Consider the following 18523-nt stretch of genomic DNA (forward strand, 5'->3'; position numbering starts at 1 on the left):
TTCCTTTGAAATTTCAGCTAAGTTTCTTCTCTTTCTAGTTCCTTGTGGTGTCATGTTAAGGTGTTTATTTGAACTTTTTTCCTTTAAAAAAAAAAAGCATATGTAGCATAGATTTCACTCAAACATCTGCTTTTGCTGCATCCCATAGGTTTTGGAATATCATGTGTTCTTTATCTTTTGCTCCGAGACATATTTTGATTACCTCTTTGATTTCTTATTTGGCCCATTGCCTGGGAAGTAGTGTGCTATTTAATATTTACATATTAAATACTTAATATTTACATTATAGGTTTTCCAGTTCTGTTTTAGTGTTGGGCTTTAGTTTTGTATCATTGTGGTTGGACAATATACTTGGTTGAAAATCCATCTTCTTTAATTTGTAGTACCTGTCTTGTCTTTTTTTATGTGATTTAACCAGGGGATTCTCCTGTGTGTATTTGAGGAAAACGTGTATTTTATTTTTCTTGGATAGGATGTTTTATTATATATTTTTAGAGCCATGAAATTTTTTTTAATTTTTAAAAATATAAAAGAAAACAAAAAATCAAACATAAATCTTCAGGCCAAGAATTTTGATTCTGAGAATTTATCCAAAGATAATTAATTGAAAATGTGGATGTGGATTTATAGGTAAGAAGTAGTTTTGTAAATAAAAGGACATTTATCATGATCACCAAACCATTAGCAATGTCTATTTAATGAGCACGTCCTGTTTGCTATGTATAAGCCCTTTCACATTATGCAAAAAATTATTGAGAACCTCAAGTAGCCTTTGCTCATGTGACTTTATCTGTATTTGCCACCTTAGAGATTGAAACTGAGAATTTCTCTTGCAAATAAATAAATTTTCTCTCACAAATAAATATAAATCTTTAATAAATAAATAATAAATAAATAAAACATGTAAGTGTATATCATATATTAAAGAGTAACATCATTGTGCTTGCAGACATTTAACTATTTTTACATTGTAGTAAGTGTCCCCTTTTAAAAAATACTCTTGTGTTGGGGCACCTGTGTGGCTCAGTCGGTTGATCATCCAACTCTGGGTTTTGGTTTGGATCGTGGTCTTGGGGTCATGGGATCGAGCCCCGGGTCAGGCTCCATCCTCAGCAGCGAGTCTCCTTGAGATTCTCTCTCTTTCTTCTCTCTGCCCCTTCACTCAAGATCTCTCTCTCTCTCTCTCTCTCAAATAAATAAAATCTTAATAAGTAAATAAATAAGCAAATGAAAATACCTTGTATCTCACAGGGCAAATCATACCCCTTCAGCGGCCCCTTCCCACCTGTGTGGAACCCAATTGTGTACCTGGATCATAACAACCTCTGGAGGACGATGGATGCCATGGGGCGAGAGGTAAAGCTTAATATGCTTCTTTGACTACATTTGTATTTTTCATAATAAGTTTAGTCCTTCAAAGAAAGAAGGGACAGGGTATCAGCAATGCCTAGCATGTTGTCTGGAACATAATATCTCTTAGTAAAGATTTAGGAAATGAGCGAATGAACCGATTTTTAACTGCTCAAGGAATGAGGTGTCCAGCAGACCACTGGTCTTACCCCACCGGTGGTGGGGGTAGCAGGGTGGGGAGAAGATCACATATCACTCATCCTTCCTGGAATGATGTTTCTAATTTAGAAAATCCTCACAACAGAGCAGAATAAGACTTCTAAGGTCTTTGTGTCGCCATCTTGCTCAACTGTGCAGCCCATAAGTAAGCACACACACAGTTTGACCTGAAAGACCCGTTTAGGCAACATTTGGTGCAGCTGTCTGACACGTGTTAAAGAGCTGAATTTATGAATGTTTTCTCTAAATGAGTAACTTAGTGATCAATATTTGGAAAACGGCCCCATTTCATCATAGCCTCCATTTATTGTGCAGGAAGTGTTACCGTAAATTCAATATGGATGCAGTGATATACATCTATAATGGGAAAGCTACACCGACAACATTGTGTTGTGAAAATCATGAATGGGGGAATTTGGAAAGCTTACATTTCCCTTCTTCAACTGGAGTTTCTGGTACTCTTGAAATAGTTATTTGAAATGGAAAATTACATTCATTTTTCTTCTCTGAATCCCTGTCGGACTGTAGATACCCAGTGACGCCCCGTGGAAGGCACCCCTTGCGGAGGAGTGGGACCACATGACAATGAAGGAGCTGCTGGACAAGATCTGCTGGACAGAGTAAGACCCATTAAGCACAGGCATTTACTGTGACCATCTCTCAGGTTTATTTAGCGGTGCCATTCAGCGGGTTCGGAACTGCTTTGTGTCTAAAACCATACCATTTGGCCAGGTGGAATGCTAAAAACTATTGGAACCGGATTCTGTCCCAATGATGTCTATACATCTTTGGAAGAGCGATGCATCACAAAGGTAGTATTACCCCATCAAGTCCTCAGAACAAACCCGAATGTGCCACCATCTTATGTAGAACAACTTAAAGATTGCCAGCCTCCCCGGTGGTCAAGTGTAGAGATGGTGCATTAGTGTATGCATTTGAAACATGTTATGGGATGGTGGGTAACTCTTTAGGGGCTTGAACAGGAACTTCTAGAGAAGTTCTCTCGATAATTCACAGTTGTAGAGGAAACACACATGGCTGGACTAACCGCTCCCCTTTAGCGAAAAACATGTAGCTTTGAGAGCAGGTGTTCATGAGTCATGCATTAAATTCTGGTTGGCAGAGCTGGGAACTGGCTACAAATTGTGGAGGAGACAGAGACAAGATGACATAGAGAGGCTTCACTGCTCTTGGACAGCAGGAAAAAAAGAAAGGATTGTAAGGGTCCCAGCGCATAGTGAATTTGTGGTAAACAGAGTAAGAGAAATGGAAGCCAAGTTCAAGGAGATGGTCCTATGATGCTAAACAGCATTAGTTGAGAATATGTCTAGCTCTGGGATTGATGAATTCATTCTTTAGGCATTAGGGAGGGAAGGTGGACACTGAGAACTAAGAATAAGAACAAGTTTTTGGGAATCTCTGAATTTAAGATAATGGAAACAGTCAAAAAATGCAATATTTACAGGGTGTCCGGGTGGCACAGTCGGTTAAGAGGCTGACTCTTAGGTTTCAACTCAGGTCATGATCTCAGGGTGGTGAGAAGGAGCCCCGCGTCAGGCTCCATGCTTAGCACAGAGTCTGCTTGAGATTCTCTCTGCATTTCCCACTGCCTCTCCCCCTGCTCACTCACTCTCCAAGATAAATAAATCTTAAAAACATGAAATTTACATACTTCTTGATATACAAATTCAAATTTTTAGAACTTAGCTTAAGAAGGAGAAAGAAAGAAAGAGAGAGAAAGGCAACCAGGGAGAGGGGAGGGAGAGAAAAGGAAAGAAGGAAGTTCAAAGCATTCTTTTTAAAAAGGAAAATCTAAATGTCCAAAAATAAAGGATTGATTAAATTAATAATGAGGCACCAAAAAATAGAATGCTCTACAGTCTTTTAAAATCATGTTATAAAGGGTGTCTGGGTGGCTCAGTTGGTTAAGCATCTGCCTTCGGCTCAGGTCATGATCGTGGTGTCCTAGGATCGAACCCCACATCAGGTTCCCTGTTCAGTGGGAAGTCTGCTTCTCCCTCTCCCCCTGCCTCTCACCCACTCATGCTTTCTCTCTCTCTTCCTCTCAAATAAATAAATAAAATTTTTAAAAAATCATGTTGTAGAGAAATATTTAATAGCCTAAAAAATTCATAATGTTTAACACATAGAAAAGCAGGCTGTCATTGAGTATATACAGGATGATACACGATCTCCTTTTTAAAAAGGAAACTGTATATGCAGTGCAAAAACAATGGACATCCATCACAGTGTTTTTTAACACTTAATATTACAGTGCAAACATTTATCCATATCATCGAAAATGCATCATCAAATATTATTATTTTATGGTTGCAGAACATTCCATGGGAAGTGACTACTGTGATGTATTTATTCATCATCATCCTCTTGGACATTCTGGTTATTGTAATTATCATTATTATATAATACTCTGTGATAAACATCTTTGTGCTTTTCCTGGGACTTCAACTTTTGAAAGCAACCAATTCTGGAAGAGTAAAACCATATTACTCTCATAAAAATGCCTGTTATTAATTATGTCTTTTTAAATACTTTAGCTATTTACCACCTTTTTTTAGAGTGCAGTTTGTAATTATAACTTATTATAATACAATTTCAGTATTTTAAATTCTATACATTAGATTTTATAAACATAGTAAGTATTTAATTATCTGCATTTGTTTTAGAACTTCCATTATGAAAAGCTTTTCATAAATTCAGGGAACTCTTTTCTCTTCAGAGAGTTTTGAAGCCCCTTGAGGCTAGGACTAATTATATTACTTTGGGATTATAGAGATCTGAATTTTTCTACCATAGTTCTTGGCCTAGGCCCACCCCACCACCGCGCCCTTAGTGAATATTCTAGGTTGCTGGCTGACAAAATAAAACATTCTGAGATATTAAGATTATATGAACACAAGGTTAATTTTTAACTTTCCCTTTGCAAGATCTACATGCTCTCATTTTCTGGTTTTAAAGAAGTAATCCCCAAAATATCCAACCTATAGTTACTGAAACTGAAGCACAATCATATATTCAAAGAACAATGTTGACCAGTCTTTCAGTTACCATCATTGAAAAAGTGTTTTTCAAAATACAATAAAATAAAACAAATGACAAATAAAACATGTTTTTCAGAAACCGGATACATTTACAGTGTGGTCAAGGCTATGTAAATACACTTTTCAAAACCTATAACCAACAAAGAAAAGTCCCAAAATGAAACCAGTGATTATCTTTTGGGGGGGTGGGGTGGGGCAGGAAAATGGAAGATACTCATCCTGTCACCTTTTTACTTTATGAATTTTCCAACTTTTATATAATGTGTATGTATTTTTCATGTAGAAAAAGATAATAACATTTATCTTTTAAAAAGTCAACAGGGCAAAGAACATAGCTTCTTTGCACTAGCTTCCTTGACCTTCCATCCATCAAATGTTGTTCTTCTCATTTCTTTTCTCACTAAAGCTCCCAGAGCAAGTCAAATAAAGGATTAGGAAGGACCTGGCCCTCCAGAGAGAATTGCTTTGAGATCTCCCTCTATTTGAGGCCAGGGTGATTTCTTCCCCACCCAGTTGTCAACAATAACAACTAGAATCACAGCAGTATTTTTGTGCTTAATCTTGGCTGTCTTAGCTGGGCCAGTGTTAAATTTTAGTTGTTGATTACTTGACCTTATGCCCCCCAAGTTTCCTTATAAATTAAGGAAAAAAGGAATAGGACATTGGGAAACAGCAAAGGATGCTTTCTACTTTGAAGTAATATTTTGAATTCATGTCTGGGTGTTTGCTTTAGAGTGATGCCACAAACAGCCTTTGTGAAGAAAACGTGAGTCAGCAATTTCCCGCCTTTCGGTTATCATGAAGAATCTTACAAAACTCACTTTAAGTCTCTTCAACATATGTATTACACTAGTTTCAGGCTAAATGATGGGGACTGTTACAAACACGCTATCAGGTTGTTAGGGCTGCAAACATTGACAGGACCTGGTATGTGTGTTGGGCCTGATTCTGGAAACTTCCAGAGTCAAGGTACTCTAGCATAGAGATGTGGTCCTTGGTGACTATTTGTACTTTTGAGCTTATCAGCTGCCTAATTAGAAAGCATTTCTAGGTAGTAAAATCATGAGATTTGAATCAGGTATGATCTGGTTTGACATTGTACCATTTAATAGACTGTGCACAACATACTAACCTCCCTAAGACGCAGTTTTCAGGCTTGTGAACTGGGGGGAAATTGCTGTTTTATAGAATTGTTGTGACATTTCAGTAGAGTAGGTTTACTAACCATGGAGAATGAAAGAGTTCAATAATGGAAGGCAGTATCATTTATCCTACCCTCCCACCCACTGTCAGCATGACTAGGCGGTAAATTCTGTGTCAGATATAAGCAGATTAACATCACGCAAAATTTATGTTGAAGTCAAAAGGGGGGATTGGCTCTTAGTAAATATGTCCCAGAGTGCACAATCCTACTGGTGAATTTCAGAAATGTTAAATAGGGGCGCCTGGCTGGCTCAGTTGGTAGAACATGCAACTCTTGATCTCAGGGTTGTGGGTTTGAGCCCCATGTTGGGTGTGGAGATTACTTAAAAATAAAATCTTAAACAAAAAGGTGTTAGTTATATCTGAATTGTTGGAATTGTAAGAGATCACTCACTTTGTAATATGCCTCAAGATAGTATATAACTTTTTGCTGTTGACCTGTCAACCCCAAGCAAAAGTTGACCTATCTATGCTCTATTAATTGCTTTCCCCCTTATCCATCCTTTGAGCTTGTCTTACCTTAGACAGTAAAATAACAGAATGAGCTACTGGGACTGGGGTTGCCTGGGTGGCTCAGTCATTTGAGTGTCTAACTTGATTTCAGCTTAGATCATGACCTCTCTCCCTGTGTCAGACTTTGCACTCAGCGCAGATCCTGCTTGCCCCTCTGCCTCTGCTACTTCCCCTGCTCTCTCTTTCTCTAAAATAAAATCTTTTAAAAAATAACTGGGACTAATTCTGTACTGGGGACAACACCTAGCATATCCTTTGCACATTATGGATAATTTAATTTTTTAAAAGATTTTATTTATTTGAAAGAGAGAGAGAACAAGCACAAGTGGGAAGGAAGGACAGATGGAGAAGGAGAAGCAGGCTCCCAGCTGAGCTGGGAGCCTGATGAGGGACTCCAACCCAGGACCCCAGGATCATGACCTGAGCCAAAGGCAGACGCTTAACTGACAGAGCCACCCAGGTGCCCCCATTATGGATAATTTAAAAATAATGTTTAACTGATAACCATGTATGCATTCAGTCATCCAACAAATAATTATTGAGTGCTTACTATGTGCCAGACACTAGTTTATTAAAGGGGACACAGGTGAACAAGAAGGTTAAAGATTCCTGTTCTCATTGGTTGATATTGTAGTTGGGGAGACAGGAGTAGAAAATAGTGAACCAGCAATAAAGATAATTTAAGACAACAAGAAGAGTTTTAAAGACACTATACTATGGTAAGATGAAAGCAAATGCCAGGGTACTGGGTAAATGGAAGCTGGTGTTCATTTTCAAGAGGTAGAAGAGTTTGTCTTTCTGAGGAGACATCAGAAGAAGAGAATGTACAGAATGAGGTAGAAAAAGTTGGCCTTGCCTAGATCACTTGGGGCTTTGCAGGCAAAGGTGTAAGATCCAAATCCCATTCTGGTTTCGGTAGGATGCCACTGGTGGGCTTAAAGCAAGAGAATGGCATGACTTGATTTATACTATAGAAAGAGCACCACAGTGGGGAGGGCTTAAGAAGCTTCTGGCTTTGAGCACAGTGAATGGACACCAAGGAATGAAGAGTGGAGGTAGAGAGACCAGTCTGGAAGAAATAGTTGCAATACTTCTAACAAAAGATGATGCTTCGTTGATGATGGTAGTGTTGGTGTGATGTAGTGAGAGACAATGGGACTTCCTGGTGGATTGGGCTGGGGGGAGAGTGAGGGAAAGAGAGAAATGAAGGTTGATTTCCAGAGTGTTGGCCTTAGCAGTCGGGCGAATGGTGATGCCTTTTACTGAGGCGGGGATCACAGGAGGAGGAGCAGGTCTGTGGAGAGAAATCATTATACCACAGAATACAGAATACAGGCTGATCCTGAATAAGCTGTTTGGGTGAAGTGGAACATAAATCTCATTCTCACAGGCTCTGATGTCACATCGTCTAATACTGGATTCTAGGGACAGTTTTCTGCCACCTGCCAAACCGTGCTCAAGTTAGCCAAGGAAATGTATTGCTAGAACAACGTCCAGAGTATGAAGAAGACGTCCTCCCCCTTTTGCTAATTGTGCTCTCGTTTCTTCCTGAGCAGATCTGCCAAGCAGCTGGCCACTCTCTTTGTGAACCTGTGTGTCACTGCAGAGACTCATGAGGTCTCTGCGCTCTGGTTCCTGTGGTATGTGAAGCAGTGTGGGGGCACAACCAGGATCATCTCCACAACCAATGGAGGGCAGGTACTCTCCCATTCTCCCCACTGTTCCAACAGAGGACCACCATGTCTGAATAAAAAGATCGCCATCCTCCTTCAGCCGTGAACAGATGAAGCAAGAGGCAGGCGTGTGGACTTCAGAACTTTACGATGGCAGCTTCAAGGGGCTTGTGTGAAGGACAGTCAGTTGTTAGGGACGCAACGTGAGAACCCGGCAGCCAATGGGGCTTTACAATTACCTCGCTACCTTGCTACACTCTTTTGCAATTTTCCATTTGGATATGCATCGGATTATTTTTCAGAAAGTTTGTAGGAGACCATCCGATGAACATAGCTTGAGCATTTCTTGGAAAGCTCAGAATGGAAAGTCAGAAACAAACGCATTTTCAGGGTCAAACACACACATAACACACAAAATCCATTCTCTCATTCATTCATTCATTCATTCATTCCCTGTTTCCTGAGCCCCAGTATTGTATAAAGCTCTGTGGTAGGCCTAATAGGAATTGAAGTTGAGATCTTAAATAATCTGCTTGCTGGTCATTTTCTTTCCTTTCGCCTTTCTCATTCCCCTCCCCGCTCCTCCTCCCTGTCCCCCTCTTTCTCCTTGTCTTTCTCCTCTTTGTCTCTCTCCTTCTCCTTCTTCTCAGACCTAATTGAAATATCTTTTACAAAATTACCTGGACTGAAAATTTAAGAGAAGGCAGTCAGCACAACCATGTGCCCAACCATGCAAAACATTCGGAAGCAACAGTCATGTGACCCAGGATGAGACAGGCAGCCTGCAACAGAGTAGGGGGCCTGGGGGTGGGTGGGCCGGGGAGGTTCTCAGCCTGAGTAACAAGGGATGGAAAAAGAGACTTAGGTGCACTCAGGCAAATGGTGGTCCAGTGGTGGGTGGGACTTCACCAGACCCAGCAGCCCAACAGAAGAATCTAGATGGGACACCAAACAGGTGTAGTGGCCAGGCAGCTGGGACACGGGGGTCAGGCTGAGGACATCCAGCCGTGGGTGGAGCGTGGGAATCCATAAGAGTGTGGCATAACAGTCATTTGATTACAAAGTCCCTAATTTTGTCAAAAGCGAGCAATCACTAGTCAGAGAACAAGGGTTGAAGACACGATTCGCAACAGCAAAATGCAATTTACACATCTCACAGAGAGATATGTGAGAAAAACTCACAGCTGAATCTTTGAAACCCATTCCTATACTGTCTACCCATCTCTTGAGTCCTCTTTTCCTTCCAGGAGAGGAAATTTGTGGGCGGATCTGGACAAGTGAGTGAGCGAATAATGGACCTCCTTGGAGACCAAGTGAAGCTGGAGAGGCCCGTGACGCACATTGACCAGACTGGAGAAAATGTCCTTGTGGAGACCCTCAACCATGAGGTGTATGAGGTAACCAAGAGTCTTAGATTAGAGGAAGGAGCCAGAATCCCGTAGATAACCAAAGCTTAAATAAAGCCAAAAATTGCCCAGACTTCATAGACAATCCCTTTGCTGAAGAAGAAAAAGCTACTCTGTCTGAAAGAAGGAAAAAGAGAACCAGAATATTTGGGCAGAGGGCAGATTTATAAAATCATATGGCATCAACCCTTTGTATTGGGCTCCTATGTAATTAGATACCAAAGAAAATATTTATGTGATAAATATCAAATGCTCTCTGTGTGCCTGGCATTATTCTAGGAGTTGGGAACATAGCAGGGAACAAAGCAGATAAAATTCTTAGCCTTCATTTGGCTTACATTCTAGTGAAGGAGAAAGGCCATAAATCAAATATGTGGTTAAGATATAAAGTATCCCAGATGGTGATAAGTACTATAGGAAAAATCAATCAGGGAAGGGGAAGAGGGTGTGCCAGAAGAGGGGGGTGAGGGGATAGGTCATGCGATTTTAAATAAGGTCATGGGGGATGGCCTCACTCAGAAGGGATTTTTGCACAGAACCAAAAAAGATGAGGGGTTGAGCCATGTGGTCCCTCCAGGGAAGAACATTCCAAGTAGAATAGCCAATGTAAAGGCCCTGTAGTAGAAGCAGGCCCAGCACGATGAAGAAACAGCAAGGTGGTCAAATGGCAGAATTAAAGGAGTGAGGGGAAGAGTAACAGAAGATGAGATCAGAACTGTAACAAGGGTCCATTTCTATATATGGCCTTGAAGGTAAGTGTAAGGAACTTGGCTTTGACTCCAATGTGATGAAAAGTCATGGGAGGATTTGAACCAGGGATCAATAAGGGCTGATTTTGGTTTTAACATGATTCATTCAGTTTTCCTGTTAAGAAGACACCCGAGGGGCACCTGGCCGGCTCAGTCAGTCGAGTGTGTGACCCTTGACCTCGGGGTTGTGGGTTCGAGACCCATGTTGGGTGTAGAGATTACTTAAAAATAAAATCTTTAACAACAACAACAAAAAAGACATTCTAAAGGACCAAGGGTAAAATGAAGGAGAAACATTAGGGAGAAACAAAAACAAAAACAGCCCATGAGCAACGTTTAAGCCTGTTGTTTTTCTTCCAGGCTAAGTATGTGATTAGCGCTGTTCCTCCTATTCTGGGCATGAAGATTCATTTCGATCCCCCCCTGCCAATGATGAGAAACCAGCTGATCACTCGTGTGCCTTTGGGTTCAGTCATCAAGTGTATGGTTTATTATAAGGAGCCCTTCTGGAGGAAGAAAGGTGAGTATGATCCGAAGGTCCAAGAAACTGGGTGCAAAGACATGTATTTGCGTGTAACTGGTTTTATTAGAATGCTGGACATAAAACCTTCCCAGTCCAGGTACTGAGTACCATTCTAGCCAATTAAATATATTGGCACAAATTCATGGAACTAACTTCCCTTGAACTATGACTCTTTTCATAATCTACTATAAAGTCTTGTTTTATTGTGCCACAAAATCTCGTAAAAATAGTCATTGTCACTTTCTTTTTAAAGTTATCGTCACTTTCTAAAACCATTTTTTGAAGCATGTGTTTATAAAGCCATTCACAAAAGTAGGGGTTCTGAAAATTCTCCGGCAATCTTTCATTAGTGTTGAGATTGTACTATATTAAGTTAAGGTGATTCTTTCATTCATGTATATTCAACAGGTGGGCTGTTGTGCCCAGTGAATCACTATAGGGATGCCCACAAAAGTGCTAGATTCCACAACAGTGGAAGTGTTCTAGAGATACTCTGTCCACACAACAGCCACTAGCCACATGTGGGTATCGAAAACTTCAGCGTGGCTAGCGGGGGCACCTGGGTGGCTCAGTCATTAAGCAGCTACCCTTGGCTCAGGTCATGGTCCCAGGGTCCTGCGATCAAGCCCCGCATCAGGCTCCCTGCTCGGTGGGGAGCCTGCTTCCACTCCCCCTGCTTGTACTCTCTCTCTCAAATAAATAAAGTCTTTAAATTTTTTTAATAAGGAAAAAAATAAAAATTAAAAAGACCAAAGGAATACCTGCTTTAAGAAAAAATTACAGAAGTAAATGTGTTCCCTGTAAAATGTACAAAAAAAAAAAAAAGTGAAAATTATCCCTCTCCCTATGGAGAGTGTCCTGCCATGTCCTCCCCTTAGGGAACAACTACTAAAAATTTAAGTTGTTTTTCTTTAGAAATTGATCATATGCAGGGCACCTGGGTGGCTCAGTCCGTTAAGTGTCTGATTCTTGGTTTCAGTTCAGGTCATGATCTCAGGGTTCTGGAATCAAGCCCATGTCGGGCTCCGTGCTCAACAGAGTCTGCTTGAGATTCTCTCCTCCTCCCTCTGGCCCTCTCCTCTTTCTCAAATAAATAAATCTTCAAAAAAAAGAAATTTATCATATACATAGATAATATTTAAACATATGTATATGTTGAAATATATATACACTTTGAATATAAATTAAAGAATGTGTGTAACATTATATGCAAATATAATTTTAAGTAAATATGTATTTTTCCAAAAACATTTAAAAAAAGATACATACTATACTGAAATTCACTTTTTTTTTGGTTAACCATGCACGATAGACATGTCTCCGCATCAGTGAATTTAAATGTACCTCATTTCAGCAAGAGAATAAAGAATATTTCACTGTGTGCCTTCATCAAAATTTACCACATAGGTCTGCTGTTGATAGGTGTTTCGATTATTTCCAAGCTTTTGCCATTACACACAATGCTGCAGTAAATGGCATTCTTCATATAGCTTGGCAAATCCATATAATCAAAAATAAAAATAAAAAATCAAACCAAAAGTGGAATTTTGAAAGCAATTGACATGGGTAGACATTTGAAAATTTTAAAGTTTTATTTATTTGACAGAGAGAAAGATCACAAGTAGGCAGAGGCAGCAGAGAGAGAGGGGGAAGCAGGCTCCCTGCTGAGCAGAGAGCCCGATGTGGGGCTCGATCCCAGGACCCAGAGATCATGACCTGGGCTGAAGGCAGAGGCTTTAACCCACTGAGCCACACAGGTGCCCCTAGATGTTTGAAATTTTTGTTAGCATTCCTATCCTCCCAATGTCCTTGCCAACTAGTAATATTTTACTACTATTTAAACTTTACCAATCAGCAGAGGAAAATATCTGACTTATCTAGAATGTGTTAATTTTAACCATTAAGGGGCCTTGAGACTTTATTAAATTATTTTGTAAATCACCTATTTATCCTTCACTTGTTCATTTTTTTCTGTATGTGTTGCAAATATTTTGTAAGTATTTTCTGTATGTGTTGCAGTCCTTAACTGTTGTCAGTTTATTTCTGCTTTTGTCACTGTGTCTCTTGTTAAAGGACTTTGTTAAATGTCTAGCTGTCCTTGACTGTCCCTTTCTTTTAAGAGTGAGGCCTGACCAAGCCGACCGGAAGTCAGGTGTACATGGGCGGGACTCCTGAGTGGTCTACCTACAAGTGATAGAAATGTTACCAATGCCACATAGTTTGTCCCAGCACGAACGTGACTTCTCTCTCTGCTCTTTTTTCCTTCATTGCTGCCCAGTGTGCCTTCATGGCTCCGAGGCCAGCTTTGTTCTGGGAAGGAAGTGTCTAAGGAGCCACTCCATCCAGAAAGCAAGGCCTCCATTGAGGACAGCCTGGTGTCCTCCACTAGCTCTCTGTCCAGTCTAGCTGACCCCACACCATCGGTGCTCACGCTCTCTTTTCATCTTGTCTTTCGTGTCTTCTTATAACAGATGATTCCTTGGCTATTTCTCTTGTATCCTTAAGTGTTCTTGAGTTCTTCGATGGACTTAAGACCTTTCTTCTTCCCATACTTCAGTTTCTCTCAACATTTCTTTTGTCCCTGCACACTTGGGGGGCATGCAAACCCCCCTCAATGCAGTGGCTGACTGGGACATTGATTCCTATGGGTGCACAGTGAGGGAATGTGGAAGAGAGAGAGAGAGAGAAGCAAGGTCAAGTAAAACAAAACAAAACAAAACACCCTTCAAGTGTGTCTGCTCACACACAGGTTGAAGGGGGTGAAACACCCTCAAAGTTCCCTGTTCTTGGGGCGCCTGGGTGGCTCAGTGGTTTAAGCCTCTGCCTTCGGCTCAGGTCATGATCTCAGGATCCTGGGATCGAGCCCCACATCAGGCTCTCTGCTCAGCGGGGAGCCTGCTTCCCACCCCCCTCTCTGTCTGCCTCTCTGCCTACTTGCGATCTCTGTCTGTCAAATAAATAAAATCTTTAAAAAAAAAAAAAGTTCCCTGTTCTTTCTTCCTCCTTTTGAAACCTTCTCATCGGATTTTCTAGACAACATTTGTTCCAGAGTCCTGCATCATAACTTTGTTCATACAACCTCAGATTTGCCTGAAAATGATGGAGGGGAATGAGAGAAGCACTTTGGACCAGAATGAGCTGATGTTGTTTCCAGAGTTGCTCTGGAGATCACGTAATAAATGAGGGTTTGGGAGTCTGTGGAGGCTAGTTTTCCCTGTCCTCTCTGCCCTGTCTCCTGAAAACTGAGAACTAGTTGGCTTAGTCTAAGTGATTCCTCATAAAAAGTGAACATTCAGTCCCTTCTGTTTTACAATAAAGGACTAGTATTTTTTTTTACACATCTTTGGTTTTATCTGATTTTTTAAAAAGGATTTCATGTATTTGACAGAGAGAGATCACAAGCAGGCAGAGAGGCAGGCGGAGAGACAAGGGGAAACAGGCTCCCTGCTGAGCAGAGAGCCTGATGCGGGGCTCGATCCCAGGACCCTGGGGATCACCTGAGCTGACGGCAGAGGCCTAACCAGTTGAGCCACCCAGGTGTCCTGGGACACAAGTCTTAATGACAGAGAAGACAAGATTTTATTGAACTGTGGCCTGGATTAATTCATAACATCACGTTGCTTTATTCTGCACCAAGAGGCCTCTACAGTTTGATTTTTCACAAAATGTTGGCTACTCGGCCTTCCTTTTGACATCAGTTTGGTCTGCCTTCGTTATTTAGAGTGTCTCATCTTGTATTTGGCCTCTGTGCTTCCTACATTAAAAACATGTGCTTCACAGTAACTATTATGGGTAGTTTGATACGGTGATGAATCTCTTTTTCCATTTTGCTGTTTTCCAAGATTACTGTGGAACCATGATTATTGAAGGAGAGGAGGCTCCAATTGCCTACACGTTGGATGATACCAAACCTGATGGCAGCTATGCCGCCATAATGGGGTAAGGCGCACTGATGGTGGTGCGGGCGCTATTTGGTGTTGACAAAATATTGCGTGCTATTAATAAATGTGCCACAAGGTTTGTTAAATAATTTTTTACCCAATGGATAAACATCTCCAAAACGACAGTAGAAAAATTCTTAATGCCTTTAAAAATGTATTGTGTTCCAATGGATAATTACTTAGCAAAGACGTAGAATACCAATAACATTTTAAAGTTTGTTATATCCATTTTCTGCTTCATATTTAGTGCTTGGGGTAGATCTATTTTGGTAGCTATCTTTTGTGAAAGCATAATAGAAAGATGACTGAGGGTGTTCTACTAAAAGGGCTTCTTGTGGATCCTGTGTGGACATCAGTGGTCATTATGTGGGGTGCTGAGATTTTCTGAGTCCCACTAGAGAGGCACCAAGGCCAGCTGGGTCCTCAGCTAGGCAGGGAAAACCAGCACAGACTGGGGATGTCTTGGGGATCAGAACCTGGCCCAGATGGGTGGTTACCTAAAGCAGCCAAAATTGAGATGGGCCCTAAGATATATACAGACTTATTTCCAAGAGAGCCCCTGGGTGATGACAGGGAGCTCAAAGCCAGTTGTCAAGTTGAAGGCAATCAGAGAGCTAGAAACGGAGGCAGATTTTAGAAGGCTGGACGCTAGAGCAGGGGCTGGATGAACTTGGGTGAACATTTGAGACCAAAGGCTCATTCTTGTTGGCCATCACCCACGTGGGGGGAGGTAGCCAATCATTGTATTATCTTAGGCGGAAATTATAGACAGTCATGTGTGTTTTGTCCCTCAAATCCCTGAAGCTGAAGGTGCTTGTTGGTGTCAAGAAAGAACAGAATAAACTAGGATATAATTTGTTTCCTCTGATTGACTTTTCATTTGTTCTCTAGGCTTGTGTGTAGCCATAGAGATGGGGGGGGCACAGGGTAAAAGCAGCCATTAATTTCCCCCTTTCTCTGTTTGTATGTTTTAGATTTATCCTTGCCCACAAAGCCAGAAAACTGGCACGTCTTACCAAAGAGGAAAGGTATGAAACCAAGTGCCTCTTCTCTCTTTCCTTCTTTCCTGCCTACTCGCCTGCCTTTCCATTTTGCTAACTTTTAATTTGAAGACTGCCTCATACCGTGTGTACTGCTAATGCTACGTGTCTGCGATATTAATTATGAAGGTCTTGTAGGAAGGCACAGGGCCAATGACTTAAGAACTAAGTGTTCAAATTAATATTTATTGAGTTTATTGTACATAAGATACCATGCAAGGAGCTAGCTGGAATACAAAAATGAACATAGGCCAGGGGCTGAGAACGTACTGAGGAAGGAGATAACCAGATAGACAAGTAACTGCAAGGCCGGCCGTCCCTGCATAGCTTGCATGAGTGATGCGTAACAATTAGATTATAAGTGCGGAGGGACACGTTTCCCTGGAGGTGACAATTTCTTCCACAAGTTAATATTCACCCAATTATTTATTCCCACACCTCCCCTAATGCATATTTACCAACTATGAGCCTCTGAATTACTTTATGGCACATTCCTTCCCTGCGTTATCCTGCTTCTCTGTGACTATGGACCCCGCTGCTCTTGGCCGGGGGTATGGACGGGACCATTCACCTAAAAAAAAAAAAGTCACCACTGGAATATTAAGATCCATCAACGTAGGAGGTTTTGTCTGGCTAGTCTACTGCTGGGTCTCCAGTGCCTGGAACAGTGTCTGCAGCAAATCTTTTCCCAGTTTATCTTTTGACCGTATTTATGGTTTATAAGAAAACGTTGACTTTTTATGAAGTTAAATTTATCAGTTTTTAAAATCATGCCTTCGGAATGGCCTCGCATACATTGAAAAGACTTTGCCATTTCAAGATTATTATAAAAACTGCTCACTTTCGGATTACTTTTCTGGTTTCATCTATTACATTGAAGACCTTTGATCCTCAGAAATACATGTTGGTGTAAGAAGTCACAGAGGAGGTGAACTTTGTTTCCTTCATGGGGAGCTCTTTGTCCCCGTGCCATTTTATTGAATAATCTGTCTTTCCTTCGTAGATTTTAATAATACTTTTGAAAATCATTGCCCGACTCTAGATCATCTCTAAGATTCCCTTTAGCATTCTGTAAACATCAGACTTGAAATAACTGTACTCTCACACCTTACCTGACTAATAACTATTGGCTAATGTCCCCAGTCTCCCATGAAAGTAAATTTCTCAAGGGCTACCATTTATTGAACAGCTATTATGTACCACTTCTTCACTGAGCCTCTGTTATGTCCCAGTTATTCTAAAGCCTAACTTTCTATGCCACGTACCAGTGGTTCTCAAACCTGAGAATCACTCAGAAGCTTTCTGAGTCAGCAGGTCTGGGGTGGGGTGGGAGAATCTGCATTCCTAACCAGTTCTACAGGAGATGCTGCTGCTGGCGGTGGTCTGAGGACCACGCTGTTTTATACCATGGAAGAAAAACAAAATCCTGCCCTTTTGTTCAGGGAACTAAAGCTCAGATAGCTTAAGTGACCTGCTCAAGATCTCGCAGTCTTTGAGGGGCAGAAGCAGAATTCAAGGCTATTCCGGCCCCTTCCTCTTTTCGCTCGGCCCATTGCCTGGCGGCGGGACAGTAGGAGGAAGAAGGGAAGCAAGGATCGTGTCCGGATCCCCACCCGCTCCCAGAATCTCTGGCACTTTGCACACTGACACTTAAGAGGTACACCAGGTCATCTTGCAAGAATGACCAAATTGTTGCGTGCCCCCAGCGATGTGGGCCATTTATGACTTTCTCTTCCTTCATATTGTTGGTGACCACGTAGAATTCAGACATTTGAAAAAGAACGAAGTGTCCTGTCGAAAAATTAAAATGAAATGGCGAGCGGAAGGAATAGCTCACGGGGTCTTTGAATGAAGGGATGGGTGTCTCTTTTACTTCCTTTCTTTCTTCATTTGCCCTTTTGTCTTTTACTCTCCCCCCACCCATAGGATGAAGAAACTGTGTGAGCTCTATGCGAAAGTTCTGGGCTCCCAAGAAGCTTTGCAAGTAAGACCATGTTTCATCACTTTCCTCAGAGAGAGACCCCTGATTTTGTCCTCAGGGGGCTACCAGGAATAGGCTCATGCAAGTAGGGTTCTAGAGGGCTCCTGTGTTCTCTGATAGTTCAAGAATTCCACAACACTGTTGTTGTTGTGGGCGATGCCACGCTTGTCCCTGAGTTCAGTGCTCTTCCTGGAGCCGAACACTGGGCCACGCCACTCCCACCTCTGTCAGAAGGTAAGAAGATCAGAGCTTCTGCTACTCCTCGGGAGATCTAGGGTCCTAGCAGCTGGGATGGGAATGCAAACAGTTTCTTTCTCTCTCTCCGATCCTACAAAAAGATGAGGTTCTCATTTATTTACATGAACTAGCATATAAGCATTCCCTAACATCCCCCCCCCACCCTCCTCTGTCTCAGAGGTCCAAATCGGGTGGCCTGTCCCTTTCCTGCACATCCCCTTTTCTCTTGTTTTACCCTTGAATATTAGGGGTGCAGAGAAGATATGCCGATTGACTTAGGGTGAACCCTGCCAGCCAAGTTTCACAGACCCCTTTGGAAGTAGTCTGAGAATGAGGATCTTTCGATCTTCAAGTTACACAAAGACTAGCCCCACCCGGCCCAGGCTGGATAGGGTGAGATCACAAGGCCACCGGTGTGATAGGGGCATTTGGTGACCTCCAGAGGGCACACTGTGCCCCTAACCAGTAGATACAGTCACCTCCCTCATCCATATTTAAAGCAATGAATTGGTGTTCTTGTGACATGCACCAGACCGCGGGGGGTTTTAACGTTTGAACATGGATTAAATCACCTTTTGAAAGTGATTATTAGGGGGCACCTGGGTGGCTCGGTGGGTTAAACCTCT

At 41.7% G+C, this 18523-nt stretch overlaps 1 protein-coding gene across 1 annotated transcript in view; it reads left to right on the forward strand.

The window, feature by feature from the left end:
- Positions 1-18523, forward strand: part of MAOB (monoamine oxidase B) — a 98268-nt gene that overhangs the window by 68380 nt on the left and 11365 nt on the right. The window contains 8 exon segments of the mRNA XM_047715219.1: positions 1252-1356; positions 2098-2189; positions 7904-8045; positions 9268-9417; positions 10536-10695; positions 14541-14637; positions 15614-15667; positions 17606-17663. Of these exon segments, the coding sequence (XP_047571175.1) occupies positions 1252-1356; positions 2098-2189; positions 7904-8045; positions 9268-9417; positions 10536-10695; positions 14541-14637; positions 15614-15667; positions 17606-17663 (858 nt within the window).

Source organism: Lutra lutra, chromosome X, assembly GCF_902655055.1.
Source record: "Lutra lutra chromosome X, mLutLut1.2, whole genome shotgun sequence".
Classification (NCBI taxonomy): Eukaryota; Metazoa; Chordata; class Mammalia; order Carnivora; family Mustelidae; genus Lutra; species Lutra lutra.